Here is a 25,111-nt window from a genome sequence, read left to right as displayed (position 1 = left end):
AGCTACTTCTTAATAAAAATAAAAATTCAAAAATTCAAAAATTATAAATCTTAAGTCAAACACAATGAAAGGCCATATGATGTAATATTAAGGACAAGTAGGCAGTATGAACAAAGCACCTTTAAGTGGCCAAATTATTCTGTTTTTCTTATTTTAGTTTAAAACTGTGGTTAACAAACTTATTTTTTCAGGTATTTATTATTATTATGTTAGATTGAAAATATTAATTTATATCCGAAGTAACATCAACTAAAAATCTAAACTAATGATTGCATCTCCTTCTCCAAATTTTGTATAACCAACTTTGTAATTTGAATCAAATAAACTCTTCACAATCAATTTAGACAATGATTGATTCTCCAAGACATGTAAACTTTTTCAAATGTTAATTTAACAAGTAAATGCATTATTTAGGGATGATTTTAAGAGAAAATTCTGCCAAGGACTCTAAATTCGTTCATGGATGAAAATTTATTAATTTAATTGATAAAATTATAAGCTTCACACCCAAATTTACAAAAGTTAGAAGAATTTAAATTGATATAATTATTAGTTTAAGATTTAAAATAATAAAACCCAAACATTAATATGAACGATCATACAAATATGAAATCCCAAACATTAAGATATTTATTTACTAGAATATGGAATTGCGTGAGAGATGAAAAACGTTAATAACTTTCTCAACTGACTTCAAAATTGTGAGGAAGAGAAGCTGTAATACACATAGTATTTGACTTCAATCTCCAACCTCCAGGATTTGTGCTCTGCAGCGGCCAATAATTTAAAAATTATGACTCCTCTTCACAGGTTATTTGAGTTCAATGTTGTTATTTGAGTTCAATGCTTTAATTGTCACACGACGCCACATTGCAGTGTTGGGGTCGAATCTTAATTCCCATGTAGGCCAATAGTGTAAATTGCTTCAGTGTTAGAACTCGAGGCTTTCCGTTCAAGTGGACCGTCCTCACACGGACAAACTCCTCATGTTCTAGTTCCTAATCCAAGCACAAAATAATTATATATATATATATTCATAAGCATCGTCACCAAAGGGCGTAAAACAAAGATCCATATCAGAGATAAAATTGTAATATATCTAAGCATCCAAAATTTGAGGTACTTAGAGCCTCCTCTCTTGAGCACACTCACAAGTCACACCCAAGCCCAAACTCACTAAATCAATGCTTAACTTCATCATATAACTAATTCTTATCATCATAGTAATATTCCTAATTCTATGGGAAAAATATTCCTAAAGAAATGTTTATGGTCAATAAAGGTAGCTACCTAAATGTGTTGTTGAGCTTATTGTCATTTCTCCTCCAACACACAAATTGATAATGCACTGCTACAAGGTCTCTCAAAGACGATTCCATCCCCTCTAAAACTAGGAAAAGTTTTCCTTACCCATTTCCATATTCTGATAAAAATGTTATTTGAGGCATTAGAGGATATTTTAGTTAGGAAAGGAGTTTGTACAGTTCTTAGAACTCAAGGACGCAGTTGTTTTAGTGCAGCAGCTTGGTGCATCTTCGTAGGAATAGTTTGGTTGCTCGGCTTGTCAGCTTGTTGAAATCTTCGTGGGTGTTTTCTTTTTCAATATATATATATTTGTAATTAGGAGATAAAACACTTTTTTTGTTAGGGAGTCTGTACTCTTCTATCTTTTCATATTTCTTGTTCAAAATCTAAAAGCATTGACGTAAGATCAACCTCTTGATACAAAGTGGATAAGTGACTGACTCGTTTAAGGAGAGTGGTGTTTTTTTTCTTTTTGTTAAGAGAATAATTGTTATTGATGCATGTGTCCACGTGGATGAAAAGTGAGGAAGATTATAGATTTAGAAGAACAAATCCATGATTTACAAGTCTGAATAATATTTATATTAGTACTGTGCTTTTGGTTGAAGTAAAAAGAAAAAAGAAAAAAAGAAAAAGAAAGACAATTGCATATTGCCTTTAGACCTAAAATGGAAAAAGAAACATTATGTTAATATAGAGATAGAGAGAGCTCATTATCCTAGGATCCAGAATTTAATAACACAACAAAAAGAAACAGGAGAAAAAATATTGGGTGAATGTATTATTCAAACTACGTAACGTACCTTAGTCACATTAACAAAAGTATCTAAATCAGGAGTTAGCTTCCCATTCACTTCAACTATCCATTGAAGAGCATAAAGACCATATCTGTGTACTGGACTACCATGGCACCATCTGGAGAAGTGACGATGACAGCATCATGGAACAAATATGCAATGTTAAGAAAACTTATAAAACATTATGACAATTAATATAAAATTTGACTGGGTTATACTATCCAATTAATATGATCGAAGGTTTTAACTTGAAAAAAACTTAACATAAATTAATTTCAAAGTTCAAAGGTGAAGGTAATAAAAATTGCATGTTATGTTACCCTAAAGAAGCATGAAAACGAAAGACAAAGATACGTATAGACATGGTGAGAACGTTATTTCTAAAAATTTAAGAAACAGACATGACAAGGACATGATAGATGATTATTTAAAACTATATCAATGTCTCTGACGTCCAAAACTTGTTTCAGTATATGATATTTTTTTTGTTTGAAAGCAAATGAAATATGCAGTACTCTGAGACGGTGAAGAAATTAGCTACCTAGTTTCTAACATCATGCAATTTGAAGAAAAGTCATTTTTTTTCCAAAATGATTTAATATCCTCTAAAAAGACACTTAAAGTCTAATAATCTTTTAAACCCATGAATGTTGGGACTATTCACCCAAGACGACTTTTGACCATGCTACATTGTATTGAATAGGAAATAATGTATTTACATTCAGATGCTTAAAATAATTTTTTTTGTTTCACCTCACAATTTATTATTTTTGGCCTACTTTCTTTTCAAGTACATTGTTATTTCAAAAGTATATGAATATGAATAAAAGTTTGAACACTTCAATTCTACGTATTTGCACTAGTGTACATTGCTCATTTTGTGCTCAACAAGTGTCTCACACATGTCTAGCAATTGTTGAAAGTTCGAAACTTCCGTACACATCAGACAAAAACTGTTATCCTAACAGACATATACATGCTTCATGGGTTACCTACCTCTAAGGCGTTTGAAATTAATTGCTTTCATTATTTCATTTTATGCAAGGTTGCCGCACAAAATTATTGGGAATATCACCAACTTAAGTCCTAATCCCATGAACCAATACCCCCCAAGAAGTTGCTAAATAAAGCAGTACCTTGCTACATACACCCCATGACCTTCTTCAGGAAGAAACCAAGGGCACGCACTGCCGGATGGGGATCTTGAACAATGCACCCACACCAATTTATTATGCGGGTTGTGCCATTCCCATCTCTTACATCCGTCCCAACAAGAAGATCAATTTCATGACCCTAAGATGGAGACAAACCATATATTCAGCACATCTACCGGAGCAATATTGTAAATATCATAGAGACTGTTAATCTTGACAACATTCCTCTTTCCCCGCCCTAACAAGACAACCAGCCTAAAAAACATTTTAAAAATAAAGAGAATAAAATAAGGCATATCATTTGCTCACCTGCCGGAAAATAGTCATGTTAAGTTTTCCGTCCGTGCTATTGTTTTTGTCTAGTTCCTGGCAAGCATTTTCTATGTCATAGAAACATGTAATTGGCTGTTTATTTATCGCCAAACCATATCTCCTTGCTCTAGTAAATTTTCAGCCTTTGATCCAGCCAAACAACTTTAACTCGTAAAACCTGCCGCCTGATTGGATCCTTCTAACAAGATCCTTGAATAAAAGTCAAGAGACAATTAGAACAAATCACAATTGTGTTAATATTAACAATAGTCTTTTCGTAACAAATATGAGTGGCATAATTCAATTCATACTCAGATAAAGAAGAAATAGACTCTAGAGGAAATTCACCCGAATTTGCAATTAGAAGTTACGTTTCCTTTTCAAATAATAAGAATAACAATAAAATTACAAAAAAAAGAAAAGAAAAAAGATCTCACAACATTTAAAATAATATGATATATGATGATTGTTGAAAGAGTGACATTTATGTCCTAAAGGAAGCAGCTTTCACTGAACGGGAGATTTAGAAAGCTATATATAACAATTTCTAAGAATGAGACTATAGCCTTAATTTCTTGTCTTTTCTTTTAGTGAACAAAGTTGATGTTCATTGAAAATAATTGAAAGAGTATACAAGCATAGAGGAAAATCGCACAAAAAATAACCAAACTACAAGAGAAATAAGACCAACCAAATAAGTTACAGAAAGCCAAACTATTCCATCATTATTGATGAGAGATCCAAAAAATAAAAAATTCTTCTACGAGGAAATAAGGCAAGTTAATCTACTCTCGTCTAATTTTTTGCTTTGGTTATTGATTGTCTTATTTGGCTATTGTCAGAAGTAGATATGAAGCACAATAACTTGATCACAGGATTTTGTTGAAGTATTGATATAATTAAATTTAGCTAAATCTATCAGTTTGTGTTGATTGGTGACTTAACGCGCTATCATAGAAGGTTGGAGGTCCTCTGTTCAAACCTCTTTATTGTCATTTCCTTCCCAATTAATATTTACTTTTTTTTGGTCGGCCTTCTAAAAATTTCCAAGTCCACAAGTTGGGGAAGTATTGAAGTATTTGAAATAATTACACCGTGAAGTGTGAACCATCAACTAAGCTTTTGGGTTCATTGGTAATTTAACAATTTTTATATTGGGCAAGAATTAGCATTAGCCAAACCACCTCAAATTTCCAATGATTCTAACTTGTTGAAGAATCATTGGGTCACAGCACAAACAAACAAATATATCAGTTTCTCCAAATTGAACCTAATCAGTTGGAATTAATTGCATCTAACTTTGGTTGTAAGGTGGGAACTTTGCCGCCCAAAGCTTACTTTTGTTTTCTCCGAAATGGATAGCCTTGGTCCTATCCTATGCATTTTGTGCCCCAACTGTGGAAAAGGTAGAGCCAAAACTTCGACCTTCGAGCAACTCATACCTAAGAGTAGCAGGCTTACTTTAATTAAAGCAACGTTGAGCAACCTATCATCCTACCATTTGCCTCTTTATATGCAAAACAGGGTTGCTAAATAATTGGAACGTCTTTTAGAAACTTTCTTTGAAAAGAAAACAGATATGGCTTCCATTTGGTGAAATGGGAGAAAGTCCTCATTCAATTCTCTAAAGGTGTCCTTGGCTTGCACAACATGAAGAGAAGGAACTATGCTTTACTACCTAAATGGGCTTGGAGGTTCCGTAAGGAGGAATAGCTTTATGCAGAAAAGTAATTGATGCAAAATTCGAAACGGAACTACTACTGTCAAATAAGGAGCCAGGAATTTTCTCCCAACGCACCCAATGGGGTCCATGGAAATCCAACATGAAAGTAAAAAACTGGGTGCACACTCGAAGGTTAGTAAAATTGAAAGGGAGCCACAATATCTTCTTGGAATGACAATTACTTGAACCAAGCTCCATTGGCTTCTAGCTTCAATCGATTCTACAACATCGCCTGCCACAAACATGCCATAGTGAAGGACCTTTGGTTTGGTTTAAACAAAGGATCTCTGGCCATCTTCATCTTGGACGCAGGGGGGGGGGGGGGGGGGGTTGTAATGATAAATTAAATATCAAAGAGTACAATGGGAGACATTAAAAATAAAGTAGATGCCCAATTGAAAGGGAGCAACACAGCCGAGAAAGATAAAAAGTACCAGATAAAAGGAAGATGTACAACCTAAAGATGGTTAAGAACAAAAGAAGATGGCCCAAAAAAGCGCCCAAGCATCCCTTAACAAAATCACTATTTGAAGGTTAAATATTGACCAAACAAGAAAAATACCTGCACCCATTCATCGCTCAGCCCAAAACTTCTAGCCTTTGAGAGCAGTGTTGGATAAAGTTCCACTTCCAAAATTCTAACTAGAGGCATTGGCCTTTTCACTCCATTTATTAAAAGAGGAGGTCCATTTGCCCCAGAAAGAATTTTGTCAAGGACTTGGCTGATGGTGTAGATAGGAATACCTCTCACAAACTGATGATCTTCTGAAGAGCTGCAACCAAATTTCAACTGCATACGTGATCCAAACAGTCAGCTACAAAAGCTGCGATCTACAACAAAGTTTGGTTGAGAGGAAAAACTTAATAACCTGAGTAGAAAAACTTCCCCAGATAGCTTGGACCCTCCCATGCTCATCAGTGAGCACTCCGGAAAATGTACTGCCAAAATCTGATATAAAATTTTCATTGTCAGACATCATAACATAATTGATGGTTGATTACCATCATGTCTAAAACTTTATTTACCTGTGTCAAGCTCAATTACTTCCATATTAGTTGCTCTATATCGTGGAGAATCAGCAGATCCAATATTTAATGCAGCACAAGGATTAGTTACAATTGATTTTCTGGAAGTTGCTTGCAGACTTCTGCTTAATCCAACGAGATAGACTGAATCACCTCGTCGTAGTGCAGGCTCTGTTCAGGAAGAGTAAAGAGTACTCTGTTGAGGAGAAGTAAAGAGTTTCTTACACGATAAAAATAAAATTAAACAAAAGACAAACACTTCGAATTGGACGAAAGAGAATCAAAGCTATAAAAATAAAAAAACGTGGATAATTAATACCAAGATAGAGTTATGAAAATGACATGATCAAAGGACAAACCAAAAGCGTTATGAAAATGACATGATCAAAGGACAAACCAAAAGCTTGAGCTTTGTCATTGAAGGACCAATTGTTTCTCTCCAACCAAACTACTAACAACAATGCTCTAACAACATGGACCCACAAAAGCCTTTTCCTCCCTTTAACAGGTGGCCTACAAAGTATGAAAAAGAAGACTAACAACATCAATGGAGGGCCACAGCCCATTGAAGATAGAGAATTGGGAGCACCAGGATATCGAAAACTCTATGGAACTAGGCAGCAATGTAGCTTATCGTGAGTAAGAACAGCTCTATGAGATAGTTCCCACAGAAAAAAAAAAAAAAAACTTAGTTTTCTTTGGGTAGGGAGCAGCCAAAAAGCCGTTGTGGAACTGTGCCAGTAGAAGGCCTTTTTTGCTGGTGATGTCTTCAAGCAAGGAGCCAAGGACTTAAGGAGAAAACACCATTGATACGTCAGTTTCTAACAAATTAGGATACAAATACTTTGGGGATACGTTTTCTTGTGGTTAAGCAAATACTGGTTTTTATCTCTCAAACAAGTTAATGGGTGCTGATCTCTCTGCATTTTTCAGAAGCTCAAGACTTGCAAGCTTCCTGCTTTCTTCTTTGTGGAAGACCTCTTATTCTGATTGTTAGGTATAGGAGTTATTATCCATGGGCCTTTGTTTTTTTTGGAACTTCTTAATGTTCTGTTTCAATTTGCCTTCTCTGGCTTTTTTGTTTCTGGCTTTTTTGGATTTATATGTTTCTTGGCTGTTCTATAGGATATGGTGATGGCGCTATGGGGTGTCAACCTAGTTAAAATGTCCAGGTGCGCCTCCTGATCCCTCCCCTTTCTAGGCTTCTCTACTTGTCTATATATCCAACTCTGTTGTACTTTGAGTTTTATTATATTTTATATTAATAAAGAAACTTGTCTCCATTTAAAAAAAATATTCTTTGAGGATACGTGCCATCAACTTTGGAATGAGTTGGGTTTTAATACTACAACGCCGACTAAGTCGTGGTGTGACAATCAAGCTGTCTCCATATTGCATCTAACCCAATATTTCATGAGCGTAATAAACACATTGAAATTGATCGTCATTTTGTTCTGAAGAAAATACAACAAGGTCTAGTGTCTACCGGATATGTGAAGACACGAGAACAATTAGGAGATATCTTTACAAAAGTTTTGAATGGAGTTTGAATACCTATGTGACATGTTGGGCATGATTAATATATATGTTCCAGCTTCGAGGGGAGTGTTAGTATATATGTAATTATGGGAGCTTATTAGTCTTTTGTCCTTTATCGTAATTTCCTAGTCTCTCTTTAGGATTTTCATGTATGGCATATATTGAGTTCTATGGTATAAAATGTAGTAAGGAGTTATTTCATATTTTGCTCGAACAACAACAAAAGCAAGTGCTCTTGCTGGATTCTAAATATTTAAATTCCTTGTAATTACAAAGAAAGAAGATTTCTATAGCCCGAACATATTAAATTCATAGATACTGTGAAAGGCCCTTGATGCATTAGTGGAGTCTTCAATATTTTAAGATGGGCTCATGAACGTTTTCCAACTGATTGAACCAAAACAGGCTTCATTACCAAATGGGTCTTTTGGTCATTGGGATAGTATGATTTTGTCATGGGAGATTTCGTCCAGTAGACTATTGAAAGAGGTTGAAATTCTGGATCTTGAGCAGCTTCTTCATGCTTTATTGAGAAGAAAGTGGAGAATAGTGTTGGTTCTCGGAGTTGGAAGTTAGAAGCCTCTGGAAGTAATTAGATTATATCCATCAAGTTTTCCTGCTTTCAAGTTTTTAAGCGTTTGTAGAAGATCCTTAGTTCAAAAGAAGTAATATTCTTATCTGGTCATTGATTTTTGGAACACTGAACTGTGCCTCAACTCTTAAAAGGAAGTTTCCACTATATTATTTATCACCATCAATTGTCCTCTTTATCATGCTGCAAGTGGGGAGCTTAATCTTATTCTTTGGCTGCAGTTTCTCTATGACTTGTTGGAAGAAGTTGCTCTCTATATGCAGTGGGTGTTTGGTAATTCCTTCAAAGATTATGTTGCTCAAATCCTAATCGGCTCGTCATTCAAGCCTCAAATCAAATCTCATTTGATCAAATGTAGTTAAAGGCTTGCTTGCTTTCACATCACTAGAGCTTCACGAAGTTGCAAGGATTTGTTGCTTACTCCTAGTGTTTTTTCTTTTGAAAAGGAAACGAGTCTCTCTTGTTAATATTAAGAATGACACAAAAGCTTGAAGTCCAAGAAGAATATACAATGAGCATAAGAACCAAGGTAGACCTCCCTTAGCGTATCGAGACATGTCAACTAGGTTGACACTCCCTTAGTATCCTCGTCATATCCATACAAACTAAAATCATACAAGTGGGGGAAATGGTAGACCTCTACAACACAAGGGAAAATAAAACCAAATCAAAAAGCCTAATCCAATAACTAAAACACCAAAACTGGACTGTCCAAGAGTGTTCTCTCTTGGTGTTCCTCTTGGTGCTTGCAATACTTTAAATTTCTTTGATTAGCTTTATTGTTCCACACTTCCAGATGCTTATTTTGTATTCTCTGCATTTCCATTCTTATTTTAGTTTCATTGTAATCCGAGCATTAGTCTCTTTTAGTTTTATGGACTTTGCCAGCACCAGTCCATGAATATGAACCAACACAAGCTCAAGGTACGGCTGAACTTAATAATAATTTGTGTATTGAGGATGTTATTGTTGATGTGGTTGAGGATAATACTAATATGATAGTTCTAGAAGAGAGCAGGATTGCCAGGAGTGATGAAACTCTAACAAACACACAGGTGCGTGAGACTAGCCCAGATGACTCAGACAAGCTAGAGAGCTATGATCCCTCTCTTGACATGCCATTTCCTTGAGAAGGTACTAGGTCCTATACAAAGCACTTTATGTGTAACTACATGTCTTACTATTACCCAAGTTCAGAGTGTCTACTGCAAGTCTCAACACTACAACAATACCAAAGAACATCCATGAAGTTATGGAAAGTCCTATGTGGAAGACAACTGTCATGGAAGAGATGGGAGCACTTGAGAAGGATAAGACAAAATCTTTGCACTCTTCCGGAAGGGCAAAAACAGTGGGATTCAAATGGGTGTTCACTTTGAGGTACAAATCAGATAGGACATTAGACAAGCACAAGGCTAGGCTTGTTGCAAAAGGGTTCACTCAAATTTATGGGGTAGATTATTCATAGACAATTTCTCCTGTGGCAAAGTAAACACAGTCAGGGTTCTTTTGTCTGTTGCAGTCAATAAAAAGTGGTCTCTCTATCAACTTGATGTAAAAAATGATTTCCTAAATGGTGATTTGGAAGAAGTGTAAACGAGTCCTCCACCAGGCTTTAAAGTTCAGTTTAACCATCAAGTTTGTAAGCTTTGAAAATCTCTTTATGGTTTGAAACAATCTCCTAGGGATGGTTCAACAAATTTACCACCTTTGTTAAATCTCAAAGGCTTCTCTCAAGGACATTTTGATTACACACTGTTTACAAAAAAAGGTCTGATCTGAAAATATTGTTGTGTTGATTGTGTATGTCGATGATATTATCTTGTCGGCAGATGATACTGTTCAAATTGTCAGGCTTAAAGAAGATGGGTGACGAGTTTGAAATCAAAGACCTAAGGAATCTAAAGTAATTCTTGGATGGAGGTGGGACAATCAAGGGAAGGGATCTCTGTTTCACAAAGGAAATATATTCTTGACCTGTTAAAAGGAAATAAGTATGACTGGATGCAGACCTGCTGATACACCATGAAATTCAATGCAAAATTGGAAAATCCCGGTGACAAAGTGCATGTTGACAGAGAAAAGTATCATGGTTTAGTGGGAAAGTTGATTTATCTATCCCACCCAAGACCAGATATCTCCTATGCAGTCAGTACTGGTAGTCAATTTATTTATGCACCCTACGAAGAACACATACCTCTTGATCTTGATACGGTCTTGCAACTTCGCTCTTTTCCCCTTTCCGTGGAAAGGACAGCCGCATCGATCCTATCCGTACTAAGTTCGATGGTTTCATGATCAGTTTCAGAAGTTGCTAAGGAAAAAAAAAAGCAATCCCTTTAGTTCTTGCAGCAGAAGTAACTGTCATAGCTCGTCTTCCACTTTCATCAATGACTTTTTCTGTATCGAATCGCATTCTAAGATACTTGTAAACTACTCCAAGTAAAGGTCTGATGTTTCGGAAAACTGACAAAAAATGTATTGAGGCATATACCAACTCTGATTGGGTAAGATCAGTTACTGACGAAAATTCCACTTCGGGATATTGTACCTTTGTGTGGGGTAATCTTATTACTTGGAGGAGTAAGAAGTTGGATGCTGTCACTAGTAGTAGTGCTGAAGTCGAATACATAGCTATGAGTTTGATAATTTGTGAAAGATCTGGCTATAGAAAATTGTCTGATTTTCACCAGAACTATGAGTTATCTATGAAGCTCTTTTGTGACAATAATGTTGCTATAAGCATAGCCAATAACTCAGTTCAACATGAAAGAACAAAACAAGTGGAGTTAGACAGACATTCTATAAAGGAGAAACTTGAGAATGACGGTATTTGTATCTTGTACATTCCTTTCAGTCAACAAATTGTTTTGTCCTCACCAAAGAGTTATTACAGTAGAGCTTTGACTATTGTGTTAGCAAGTTGGATCTAATTGACATCTACAGTCCAACTTGTTGGGGAGTGTTGAAAATTAGAGGCTAGTGGAGTGTTTAAGCCAAGAGTATGTGCGTAATTTGTAGTACCCTAGTTTTATTTCCCTTTTTGTTAGGGCTTACTATAGCTTATATACATTCTTCCCTCTTGTACTCTTTTGATTATTAGAAAACAATAAGAAAGGCTTCTATCATGGTTTTTTCTCCCTGTACTAGGGTTTTCCACATATAACTTGTGCTTTCTCTTCTTCCTCTTTTTCAATGGTAAATATCTTTGTCATATTGTCCTTTACTATTTTTCAACCTTCTTCTAGTTAGGCTAGTCTTGTACGCTTGTACGATTGTGTATATATCTTCTTCAGTTAATGGAATAGATTATTTTGATTCTCTCAAACCTTATGATTTCCATCTTTTATAGATAAAGCCATAAAAAATAACAAAGGCCAGTCGCATCTTCTTGCAAGATTTTAGATTCGAATGGGTTCTTTATGAGGAAAATTTTTCATTATGTTTTGTGTTTAGATTTCCACAGTTATGGTTCTGTTTAGCTTGATTTCTTTAGTTTTGAATTTGTTGTTTAGCTTGTCATCTCCTTTGTTGCCTAAGTTTTTGTTGTAGCTGTAGACTGAATTTTTTTTCTTCTCTTGATCTTAGTATAACACTCTTTTACTTTGAGCTTAAGTCTCTTTTATTAATAATAAACAAAGAAGCTTGTCCCCATTTAAAAAGAAAGTATAACATAGTTTAATTTTGCATATAGGAAATTATCAGACGTCAATTAACTCTTAATAACATTAGGAAATCAAAGAAAAGAAACCCTACCAGGAAGAATTTTGCAGCCTGCACTGCCGCGGCACCAACAGATCCAAGAGAAGAGGATCATATGCAACAAGAGCATAGTTGTGAACTGGATGCAAGAAGACCACCTGCAAGAAAAGAAGTCAAAAAAATTTGCAGTCACTCAAGGTTGGCATAATTGTCATCCAGACCCACAAAAGATTTACCTCCCCTGGAATCTCAATGGGAAAGGCAGCAAAAGATAGCATGATATCACAAGCTGATATTGCAACAGTATTCTTGTCAACAGCAACTAGTCCCATGTTGTGAGAGTGTATATTATAACACCTGTCCCAAAAAAGTGTTGCGAATGAACACCATCAAGCATACATGATGGTGGCACATGAACCTGCAAGGTGATAAAAAAATAAAGAAAAAGGCAAATTTATAACTGTTAGGTTTATATAATAAAATTACCACAACTCAGAAGCTTAAGCTTTTGGGTCAATCAGTGATTTAACATGAGATCTTGCGTTCAAACTCTTACAATATCATTTCATCCCCAATTAATAGTGATTTCCACTTGTTGGGTCTTTTATAAATTTTCAAGTCCACAAGTTAAAGTTAAAGTGTTTAATATAATTAAATTTACTACAACCCATCGGTTTAAGCTTTTGAGTTGATCGGTGATATCATCACCGCCAACCTTGGTTGTAATAACATTGAAACAAATAACACTGATCTCATACTATTAATAAAAGAAGTTTGTCTCCGTATCGAAAAAACAAAATTGAAACAAATAAATGTTGTTCTTTCTGTAACGATTAACAATAGAGAAGCCACGTTATTAGTTAATGGTTTTAAATTATTTTCTTGCATTCAACACACTCCTTGGAGTGATGAAAACATTAGAAAATAACATCAAGAATAGCTACTTCCACAAAGCAAGGGGAAAAAAATGAGAAAAAAGATAAGGGATAGTGAATAATAATATAATCAGCAGACACCAATAAGTTTCAAAAGGAACGTGTTGGGTTCTCAACATTTTCTCCTTTGTTCTGGCTGTTCCCTTGATGACAACAGTGAATTTTGGTACTAGGATTGATTTCATTCATAAAAATAGTGATGGGAAGGAGTTGTAAAGTACAGAAAAATTGTCCCTCGTTAGCACGTTAGTGCTGGAAATCCATGGGAGTACATTAAGTTGAAGAGAAGAAATTTGCCTACTTTTCCAAAATTACTCTACTTGAATAAGAAGAAGAGAAAACAGCACTTCAAAGAAAATGAGGGCCATAAGGAGAATGCTTAATAAATTACACACAAATATAGCAATACTACCTTGCGTTCAGTGATGTATGGCAACACGAATATCATTTCTTCATTCAAAAAAGAATTTATTACCTCAAACATCACAAGAGTGGGCTCTATAATACGTTCAGGAAATGAAGCATTGGCTGCAACTACTGCTACGGTTCCACCTTGATAATCCCGTATATTTGCAGTTTGCATAGCAGTGGCATCCTCCAAGATGGTTTCTTGAGTTTCATGAAAAGAACTGTCAGCAACATTTCCATCGGTTAATCGATCATCTTCTACTCTACGTTTCTTAGTTCCAGCATCAGATCTATCTTGAGAACGTGCCTCTTCTGACCCATGTTCAAAATTGGTTTCCATACTAACCACGCCATCAATTATTTCAAGGTTGTTCACTGGATGCATATGTCTTAAATGAGAAGAATCATCACTGAGTACATCTGTTGGATTCATATAACCTTCTCCCACATTAGTCATTGGAGAAGACTCCATACGAAGGTGAGGTTGAATAGCCTTGGCTATCCACAAACCAGTTGTATCATTGCGAACATATATTTGAGGAGGGGCATACCATTCATGATGATCAACAGTGACTAGGACAGACTGCAGGTACCAAAAATAATAACAAACTGATGAGCATTCCAGGAGAAGAGTATGCACTAATGCGTAAGAGAACAAATGTTTTTTTAGATATTAACTTAATGAAGGAAAAGTGAAATTAGAATATAAAAACTAATCAATGAACACGCAAACATACAGAGCCTATAATTAATTAGAACCTTCAAACAGTTGTTTTCTTGTCCCCAAAAAAAAATTTACCATCTTCTTCTTCACTTTATACATCAATAAAATTGTTTCTTATGACTTATATGAAAAGTATTAAACATTTTCCATGTTCAAATTCCATTAAAGATGCAAAGTAAAATTTCGTTCAGACTACAGGTAAACAAGAAGCAATGGTATATCTATTATCCATCTAATAATGCCACCAAATACCTTCCTTCGGTGACGATCTGTATAGCTTATATATTCCAATGGAACCCGAGTACCCCTAGACAGCTTAGATAACACTGAGACTAGATCCTCAACTCTTGAAATTTCTTCACCAGCAAACTTCTTGATGATAGCATGACGAGGAACTCCAGCTCTGAACAACATATATCTGCAACATAGAAAGTTTACCTTTTTAAATAATGAAATAATTCAAATAAGAAACTTTCAAATGAGTTAAATTGTACGCGATAAAACCTGTGATATATTTATGAAGGTTAACAATATACAGAAATACAAAAAAAAACAGCCCAAATATTGCCTTTCTTAATCAAGCCTAACCGTTGCTGGTTCATTTTCTCTGCATTGCAGTTTTTTCTGACCGAAGTTTTGAAGATTTGAAGTCTTGACCTTGTTTAATTTTATTTCGAGATTGTATTGTATTATTGGGTTCTTTCTGAATTTTCTGTTCATATTTTACTGTTATTTCTGAACCCTTGTAATAGGCTGATTGTTATTAGTTTGCTTCTCTGTTGGTTTTGTTCTGCTTTGATGTTTACTTTTTCGGGATATGATGATTGGCACTATGGTGGTGTCAACCTAGTTGAGATGTCCGAGTGTGTCTCCTGATCCTCTTTCTATTTCTTCTTTATCGTTCTCTTTGTATAAATCTCTTGTACTTAGAGTTCTTATTAATAAAGAAGTTTTTGTCTCCATTTCGAAAAAAAAAAAAAAAAACAGCCCACAGGTTGCTCATATGTAATGCAGAAAAGAAAATTTTCATCTTCGTTCCAAAAAATTTCAGCTTAGAGGGTCTTGGAAAATTTTGATAAAAGAAATTGGTCCTTACAATCAACCAGCAAATTTTTAGTGAAACGCCTTACAGCCCACTTATCTCCTTCATCCCCATTGGATAAAATTCTTTATAAAGCCCTATGGAAGACTAAAATCCCAGGAGAGTAAACGATGTCCTATGGATTATGATTTTCGGCTCTTAAACTGCTCATATGTAATGCAAAGAAAATTTCCATCTAGCTGCCTATCACCATCAATATGTCCTCTGTGCAAGAAGGAAGGGGAAGAATTACAGCATTTGTTCTTTGCCTGCACTTACTCAGCCAATTGTTGGTGAAGGTTCTTCTTCAATGTTACTTGCGTGTATGGAGATACTTTTAGCATAAATGTTCAGCAGATTCTAATGGGTTCTTTTTAAAGAAGGGCCCTAGACAATTTCAAGTCAACATGGCCAAGGCTCTACTTGCAGAATTGTGGTTTGATTTCAGTTTCAAAGAAATCAGAGGGTATTCCACGACAAAGAAACAGATTGGTTAGACAACTTTGAAACAACACGACGAAATGCTACCTCTCGGTGCATTTTAAACAAGGATTTCGAAAACTACTCCATTCAAGATCTATGCTCGAAATGGCAGGCTTTATCTTCCAAGATTGTTAGATGATGCCAATCACTTCAACAATATTCCTGTTTGTACATTCGTCCAAGGCTCTGTGAAGGGTTTTTGCGCTGTTTTAGTGTGGGTTTGGTTGCAATTCTTCATCAGTTTGTTTTTGTTAGTCTCGGCTGCAATGAAATGTTTACCATTGTTTGATCAGTTTTGGTGTTATGTTGTAGCAGATTGCACTTGTTCTTTTTGGGCAGTGTGTTTAGCCCTCGGTCTTAATTTTATTATGGATTGCTTGTACGGATATGTGAGGACACTAAGGGGTGTCAACCTAGTTTAGATGCCCGGACGTGACTCCTACCACACAACGAACTCCAACTTCATGGGAATCTTTACCTTCTAAACTGAAAATAGAATCACTCACCGAAGCAGGGTGGGCTAAACAAGAGAAGAAAAGCTACACAGCAAGTCTTTGGACGAACAAGGAGACCAAAGGCATCAACTCTCTAGGGCCTAGGAGAAAAGAGGATTTATATATATATATTCATGAGTTTTTTTTTAAACAGAGACAAGCTTCTTTATTAATGTAAAACTCAAAGTACAAGAGAATTATACAGTGAGAATAATAAAGAAGCCTAAAAAGAGTAGGGAGAGGAGTGGATCAGAAGGCGCATCCGTACATCTCAACAATCCGTACATCTCAACAAGCCTGACACCACCATAGTACCAACATCTTATCCCAAAGAAAATCCAAAGACCATAAGAAGTCCAAATACAGCAATTGCAGCAGTGCAAAACAGCCAAAATAGTAAAAGTAAAACTGAAGAAAAAAATAATACAAGCAATCAACCAAAAACAGAAGACTGGTTTTCCAAAACCAGCAAACCGGCATATCTTGGGAAAGTGGAAGGTGCATAAGGATCAGCAGCAGATTAATCATAAAACTTGGGAAGACAGCCCAGGATAAACATAGATCTTGAATGGAATAATCATTATATTCCTAACTTAAAGAGCAGCATTCCTTGTTGGGTGTCATTAGATCATGGGTCAACTTACGTGCACCTCAATTAATCTCACTGGAAATAATTCTTGGGTGGGTGGCCTCCATGGATTGAACCCATGACCTCTTAGTTATTGAGCGAGATGTCATCCTTTATGTCAACAGAAGAAAAGAGGATAGCGAGGATAAAAGAGCCAAGGCATTTGAACTAAACACTCCATTTTAAGGGAGAGTCAATGCCGAACACGTGTCAGACACAAATACATCCAATATGAAAACTCTTATGTCCTATTTTATCGTTATTGTCGTTTTTATGGTTTTTATGGTGATCGATTCGTTTGAAGTTTTCTTAAGTTAAAAAAAACTATATATATAGAGATCCTCATTGTTTCATCTACACTATCATATTTCTCTTAATTTTCCAATTCTTAGCTTACACACCAATTTTCTAAATAATCAAAATTTTAGTTAAAATATAAAATCCCACAAAATTTAACAAAATTTCAAAAACAAGATCTCTAAAAACACCATGTACTATCGTACAATTTTGTTAAAATATGTAAGTCGTAAAATCATATGGCACTTTATTTTATCTTTCTTCTTAATATGGGTCATATAGTTTAATTAAAGTGTGCAATTTTATTTAGCTATTTACTTTAGATAAGCAAATGTCTAATAGTTAACAAAGGGTAGTACAAGAGTATTGAAGAAGGGAGGGGAAAAAGATGGAAAATAGAAGGATAAGATGGTATTAACGATTTCTGTACAAAGTTCCTGTTATCCTTCCCAAAAATAAGCATCCCACCCACTCCCCCACGTTATGGATAAAATGAGAGGGAAAAAAAACAAATGGGAAGTTCCTCATATTTTAATCTCTCATCAGTCCACTCAAAGGGATGGGGTGGAAGTGTCTTTTAATCTCTCATCAGTCCACTCAAAGGGATGGGGCCGTGCTTGATAACAATAATGTTGAGCCAGGTATCAATTTCATAATAGAATAGCCTATTTCATTTATCCAACAAGGTTATGTTAATCGTCATAAACTACCAATACCTAAAACCCCTCAACCCGAAGGGGTAGAGGCCACCTCCCAACTCACCAAACCGTTAATCCACACGGTCATAGGCTTTCTCAAAATCAATCTTGAAAATGATTTATTGCTTTTGATAAGGACCTACAATCCTCCCAACTCACCAAACCATCAATCCACGTGGTCGTAGGCTTTATCAAAATCAATCCTGAAAATGATCTCCTCTTGCTTTCAATAAGGACCTATAATACTCAATGGCGGGGCTTGATCAAAGATTTTTTTTGTCTGCTAAAAAAGTCCCTTGATTACTAGAGAGCATAGACAGGAGAACGACCAAATCCTATGAGGTAATTCTATGCACATTGGTAGTAAGACTAATGGGTTTAAAGTCCTCAACTTCGGTGGCCTTATGCTTCTTTGAGATTGGACAAACACATTGTTGATTTTATGGAATTAATCTATATTTTCATTCATTATTTAGTAGGGATACAAGCCTATATATAACCATAGAGAAATACACTTAAGGAAATCTCCAGAATAATATCACCTAAGAATAATCTAATTATATTAATACCCTCCCTCAAACTCAAGGTTCAAATCACAAACTTGAGTTTGCTAAGAACTAAAAAAAGAAACAATATATCTAGAATAAAATAAAAAACCCGAAGAACAAACACACAAAGAACTTCTAGGCTAAAACAAACCACGAAGAACTTCTGGGATAGAAATATAAATCCTCGTATAGAGATCTATAACAAAACCTAGGAAGGACGAAAGAAGAACTCCGAGGGCAAAATGAAAGAGCAAAATTGAAGCAAAGTATGATCAAAGCGGGACGAAAACGGGGTCTGAATTGAGCAAGAGCGTTTCGTAGGATCAGAATGGAACCGAACAAACTAAACTAGAGCAAGTCGAAATCCGGCTGAACAGGTAATCTGGGGTGAACAAAGCGAAAACTGAACAGAGCTAAGAGGTTGAGCAGATAGAGGGCATTGCGGCGTTCTTCGCAAACAGAAAAGATGGGTTTCATGGCGGCGAGCTTCACGAACAGCGAGCAAAAGGAGCCGAACCTGTGCGTCGTTGTCTGAGTGGGGTGCAGCGATGGATCGTGGATCTAAACAAAGATTCACCTTCTTCGTCAGGATTGGGAATTTTCAACTGAAAGGAGTCATCTGGTACGAACAAGGGGCGGCGGTAGCGGTCGGTCTGATCTGGAATAGTATGGTTCGAAGACGGACAGGATCGATAGATCTGGGCAGAAGGCAAAATAAGACACGAATCTGGAACTCGGAGACACGAATGAAGATGCGCAGACAAATCGGTGGTTGCAATGTGTGAATAGGTAGATCTGAGCGAGGATGAACGGAGACACGGATGTGGGCGCGAGAGTGCGGCGAACTGTATGGATGGAAGAGCGTGGTGGCGGCAGTTGCATCGGAAGGAGTAGTGGCGGTGGCGGCGGCAGAATCAGAGACAAGGATTTTGATCTATGCGGCAAAGCGAACTACTTGAAGGTATGATTTGTATTGATTACCGATGGGTATGGCTCCTGCCTCCATCGACGAATCAACGGAGGCAGACGAATGGGGATGTGACGGCTAGAATACAAGGAGGCTAAAACCCTATAGCTCTGATACCAAGTTGATTTTATGGAATTAATCTATATTTTCATTCATTATTTAGTAGAGATACAAGCCTATATATAAACATAGAGAAATACACTTAAGGAAACAATATCAAATAATATCTCCAGAATAATATCACCTAAGAATAATCTAATTATATTAATACACATGAATCATTTTAAAGAAAAAATGCCACCCCTTAGAATTCACAAGTCCTAAAACACTCCAATTGTCTTAGAAAAGGCCAAAGAAAAACTGTCAGAACCCAAGGTCAGGTCTATAGGGTTCTATTCAATTCAAAAACCGCTCTTTTAACTTCCTAGAAAAGGACATACTGATGGAACCCGTAGATGGAAATAGTAATTTTATATTATTGATTGAAATAACAGAAAAACAATCTCCTGTTTCCCTCTCTCTCAAGGAATAACAGAAAGATTCTGAAACTCAAAAACTTCAAAACTGACTCTCCCGCCCTTTTACAAACTTATTTATATTGCTACCCTTCCCTTCACTCACACATGCCTCACCCTCACGTGTTATTTCTTATTTCCTCTCCTACTGTACTGATATAATATTGGTGGTCTATCATTACTCTCCTTCTCCAAATTCACCTTATCCTCAAGGTGAAAATCTGGAAACCGCTGTTTCAAATCCTCATATAACTCCCAAGTAGCCTCATGTTGTGGAAGACCCTTCCACTGCACCAACACATCCCAACTTCCCGCTTTGTTTTTCACATATCCATAAACCTCTTCTGGAATATCTCTCCATTCATGATTTTCAGTTAAACATGGAACATCATTCCGTCTCCTCGTGCTCTCCCATTACTTTCTTTAACTGAGATACATGAAATACCGGGTGTATGGTAGAATTTGCTGGTAGTTCTAGCTTGTAAGCTACCGAACCAATTTTAGCTATCACTCTGTACGGCCCAAAGAATTTAGGAGAGAGCTTTTCATTTCTTTTTCTTTTGACAGTCACTTGCCGATATGGTCTTATCTTCAACAATATCAAATCTCCAACTTGGTAATGAACTTCTCTTCTCTTCATATATGCATACTTCTTCATTTTGTCCTGTGCAACTCTCAAATGTTCCCGTAAAGCTCCTAAGACCACATCTCTTTCCTTCAACTGTTCATCTAATGTGGAGTTAGTGGTGTCTCTCTCCCATAGTATACCAAAGGAGGTGGCAAACACCCATACACAGCCTGAAACAGTGTGACTCCTATTGCACGCTGATATGTAGTATTATACCAATATTCCGCCCAAGGAATCCACTTAACCCATTCTTTTGGCTTTTCCCCACAAAAGCAACGCAAGAACGTCTCTACTCCACGGTTTAACAACCTCCGTTTGACCATCCGTTTGTGGATGATAAGCCTTACTGTGGTTCAACCTTGTTCCTGCCAATCAAAATAATTCTCTACAAAAGTGACTCAAGAATACCTTGTCTCTATCCGAGACAATGGATTTGGGATATCCATGTAATCGTACGATCTCCTTCACAAATACTTCAGATACCATATTTGTTGTATATGGATGTTTCATAGGGATGAAATGCCCATACATACTGAATCGATCAACCACTACAAATAATACTTCATATCCTGCTGCTTTAGGTAACCCTTCCACAAAATCCATTGAAATATCCTCCCACACTCGATTCGGCACCTCTAAAGGTGTTAACAGTCCAGCTGGTGAAAGTGCCAAAGTCTTATTTCTTTGACAAATCATGCACTCCTCGCAATATTTCTTCACTTCCTTCTTCATTCCTCCCAATGTAACTCTGCAGCCATCCTCTTATATGTCCGCAAGAACCCCGAGTGACCTCCGAAAACCGAATCATGATAAGTGTGTAAGATCGTTGGAATTAATCTGGATGTTTTAGATAACTCCATCCGACCTTTATACATCAGCATGCCTTGTTTCATCGAATATTTACCCTCTTCCAACTCTTCTGTCTCACTTAATTTATTCATAACATTCTTCAACTTCTCATCTCGCTCTACTTCTGCTTTGATTACTTCGATATCGATCACCTTGGAAGTTGTTAATTGATTCAAATGTATTGTTGCTAGCACTCTAGATAATGCATCTGTGGCCTTGTTCTCCAATCCTGGTTTATAAACCACTTCGAATGAGTATCCAAGAAGTTTGGATATCCACTTTTCATACTGAGGTTGTATCACCCTCTGTTCCAAAGAAACTTTAAGGACCGTTGATCAGTCTTGACTAGAAACTTCTTTCCCAACAAGTACGGACGCCATCTTTGCACCGCCATTACTACTGCCATTAGCTCCCTTTCATATACAGGTTTCACCCTATCCCTTAATGTCAATGTATGGCTATAATATGCAATTGGACGTTTGTTATGTACTAATACAGCCCCCAATCCATATCCAGAAGCATCGGTTTCTATTTCAAAAGACACATTAAAATCAGGCAGAGTCAATACCGGAAGCATCATCATGGCTTGTTTCAGCCTATTGAACGCTTCTTGAACTTCTTCTGTCCACTTAAACCCTCCTATCTTCAATAATTGCGTCAAAGGAGCCGCAATTGTCCCATAATTCTGGACAAACTTGCGATAGTATCCAGTCAGCCCAAGAAATCCTCTTACTTCCCTCACGTTAGCCAGAAGTGGCCACTCCTTTATAGCCCTGATCTTTTCAGGATCCACTTCAACTCCATCTCCCGAAATAATATGTCTCAAGTAATCTACTCAAGACTGAGCAAAGGTGCATTTCTTCTTATTTGCATACAGTTCATTCTTCCTCAGTACTACCAATATTGCTCTCAAATGATTCAAGTGATCTTTCAACCCCTTACTATAGATCAAGATATCATCAAAAAACACTAAGACGAATTTTCGAAGGTACGGTCTGAAATATAGTGTTCATCAACGATTGGAAAGTGGATGGCGCATTGGTCATCCTAATTTGATGGTACCCTGATTTAAGATCAATCTTCGTGAAAATTGTGGCTCCATTCAACTCATCAAACAACTCAATCACTGGGATTGGAAACTTATCAGGTACGGTTACATTATTTAGAGCCCTGTAATCTACACAAAAGCGCCAGCTTCCATCTTTTTTTCTCACCAATAATACGGGACTGGAATAAGGGCTCGTACTCGGCCTTATTACTCCTGATGCCAGCATTTCCTCCACCAATCTCTCCATTTCTGTCTTCTGTTGATATGCATACCGATAAGGTCGTACATTCACCGGATCAGTTCCCTTTTTAAGGTGAATTTGGTGCTCTATCACTCTTCGTGGAGGTAAAGTTTCGGGCCAATCAAAGACATCCTCGAAACTTTTCAATACCACTGTCACCGACTCTTCTACAGTCAAAACTTCATCAAATGAATCCTCCTCTTCTAAAGACTCCCTCCTTTCCAACGCTCTACATTCTACTAAAAATCTCTGATCATCTTCACCCCATGATTTCATAAGAATTTTTAAACTAACTCTTGCCTTTGTTAGGCTTGGATCTCCCCTCATAACCACCTTCTCTTCGTGGTGTGTGAAAGTCAAAATTAAGTTCTTCCAATCTACCTCGGTTATACCGAGAGAGTATAACCATTGCATTCCTAATATTGCATCCACCCCTCCTAACTCCAACGGCAAGAAGTCATCAACCACTCTCCATTTCCCCAACATCATCTCAATGGCTTCACAAACTCTCTTCCCTTTTATAGCAGTCCCAGAGCCTAATATGACTCCATAATTTGTAGTACTTTTCGTGTTTATCTGCAACTCCTCAACTAAGCTTTCTGAAATGAAGTTATGTGTGGCTCCGCAATCTATTAATACAATGATTTCCCTTCCTTGTAATTTTCCCTTCACCTTCATAGTTCCCGGATAATCCTACTACCGAATTTATCGACAATTCCACCACAGTTTGCTCTTCCTGGACAACTTCAACCGCATTCAATACTTTCTGTTCTATATCCTCTTCTTCGATGATTTCATATTCCTCATTCTCCCCCATCACTACAAGCATATGCAACTCTCTTTGTTCTTTAGTTTTACACTTATGATCGTGAGAATATTTCTCATTGCAACGAAAACATAGCCCCTTCTCTTTTCGCGATTGAAACTCGGCATCAGACAGCCTTTTTGTTGGACCTGCTTTTCGTACTTCTTCACCAGACGCTCCTCTCAACGTGATCGTTCTCATCGGCCAGTTCCAATTTCCCTTATTATCTCCAGAATTCCCAATCGTACTGTCTTTGTTTCCACTTCCAGTATTACTCAACTTCTCTCCCGAATAGCCAGGGTGATTTGCTTCTCTTCTAATATCTTCTCTGTTTTCTACTTTCTGTGCGATTCTCATCATCTGTGATAACCCTTTAGGTTCACAGAAATCCATCTCAGCCTGTATCCATGATTTCAATCCCGACATGAATGTCTCTTCTACCACTTTCTCGGGCAGATCAGATAGGGGTGCTACCAATTTATCAAACAAATTTCGGTATTCTTCCACTGTGGTTGTCTGTTGTATGCGCAGGAATCGGCCGTATAATGAGCCTTCCTCGTTGATCGAAATCGGACTAACACTCTTTCCTTTAAATTTGCCCAATCAATAAATTTGTCTCGTTCTTCTTGAGATCGATACCAATTCAGCACGGGTCCTTCGAAGTTAATCGTTGCCACAGTCATTTTTTCGAAGTCAGTAAGCTTATGGATTTGAAAGTACCTTTCGGCCAAAATAACCACGAATCCAGATCGTCTCCATTGAAGATTGGCATCTCCACTTTCTTGAACTTGTTGCGATCACAGTTAGCATCTTCATTCGCTTTCTTCTCCTCATTCTTCGGTTCATTTTCACGAACGGAAGATCCTTTGCCTTCACCGTTATTCTTCATCAAAGTACTCCGCATCGACAATTCGGTAATCTTTTCGTTCATCGTCGATCTCTCCTGGGCGGCCGACTCCATGAATCGCACCATCATTTGATTCTGCCTCTCCATTCCTTTCGCCAAATCGTTCAGCGTCTCTCTATCGCTGTAATTTTCCGATCTCTTTCTTGATTCCTTGAATTTCTTGATCGTATGCTTCCATTTTATCCTCCATTCTTGTTTGCACCATCTTTGTTTTCCTTGCTCAGAATCGCATGTCTCTGATACCAATTTGATGGAACCCGTAGATGGAAATAGTAATTCTATATTATTGATTGAAATAACAGAAAAACAATCTCCTGTTTCCCTCTCTCTCAAGGAATAACAGAAAAGATTTTGAAACTCAAAAACTTCAAAACTGACTCTCCCGTCCTTTTACAAACTTATTTATATTGCTACCCTTCCCTTCACTCACACGTGCCTCACCCTCACGTGTTATTTCTTATTTCCTCTCCTACTATACTCTGATATAATATTGGTGGTCTATCACATACATAGCGTGATTCAATCCTAGAGAGACAGAACAACAATTCACCCCTCCACGAACAGATGAGGTCCAACTAGCAGACCAAACAAAGTGGAGAAGTAATGAAGAACCTCAACCTCAAGCTCTTGGTCCTCAGTTAATAGCCCTCGGTCTTCTTCTCAATGGAGCTGAAGAAGTTCTTGTTTCTTCTTGTGACTATTCAA

General features: G+C 36.9%; 1 protein-coding gene across 1 annotated transcript in view; it reads right to left on the bottom strand.

Annotated features, from left to right (window-relative positions):
• Nucleotides 1-613: 613 nt before the first annotated feature.
• LOC101215554 (protease Do-like 7) overlaps nt 614-25,111 on the bottom strand; it is a 52,482-nt gene continuing 27,984 nt past the window's right edge. The window contains 17 exon segments of the mRNA XM_031884588.1: nt 614-920; nt 922-998; nt 2,109-2,220; nt 3,239-3,272; nt 3,275-3,395; nt 3,566-3,681; nt 3,684-3,731; nt 3,734-3,778; nt 5,838-6,081; nt 6,161-6,240; nt 6,318-6,488; nt 6,932-6,968; nt 12,240-12,308; nt 12,387-12,496; nt 12,499-12,568; nt 13,561-14,076; nt 14,470-14,635. Of these exon segments, the coding sequence (XP_031740448.1) occupies nt 812-920; nt 922-998; nt 2,109-2,220; nt 3,239-3,272; nt 3,275-3,395; nt 3,566-3,681; nt 3,684-3,731; nt 3,734-3,778; nt 5,838-6,081; nt 6,161-6,240; nt 6,318-6,488; nt 6,932-6,968; nt 12,240-12,308; nt 12,387-12,496; nt 12,499-12,568; nt 13,561-14,076; nt 14,470-14,635 (2,125 nt within the window). The 3' untranslated portion in view covers nt 614-811.

This window comes from Cucumis sativus, chromosome 1 (genome assembly GCF_000004075.3).
Source record: "Cucumis sativus cultivar 9930 chromosome 1, Cucumber_9930_V3, whole genome shotgun sequence".
NCBI classification, from domain to species: Eukaryota; Viridiplantae; Streptophyta; class Magnoliopsida; order Cucurbitales; family Cucurbitaceae; genus Cucumis; species Cucumis sativus.
The sequence above is the reverse complement of the archived record's forward strand: the minus strand, read 5'-3'. Positions and strand labels throughout refer to the sequence as shown.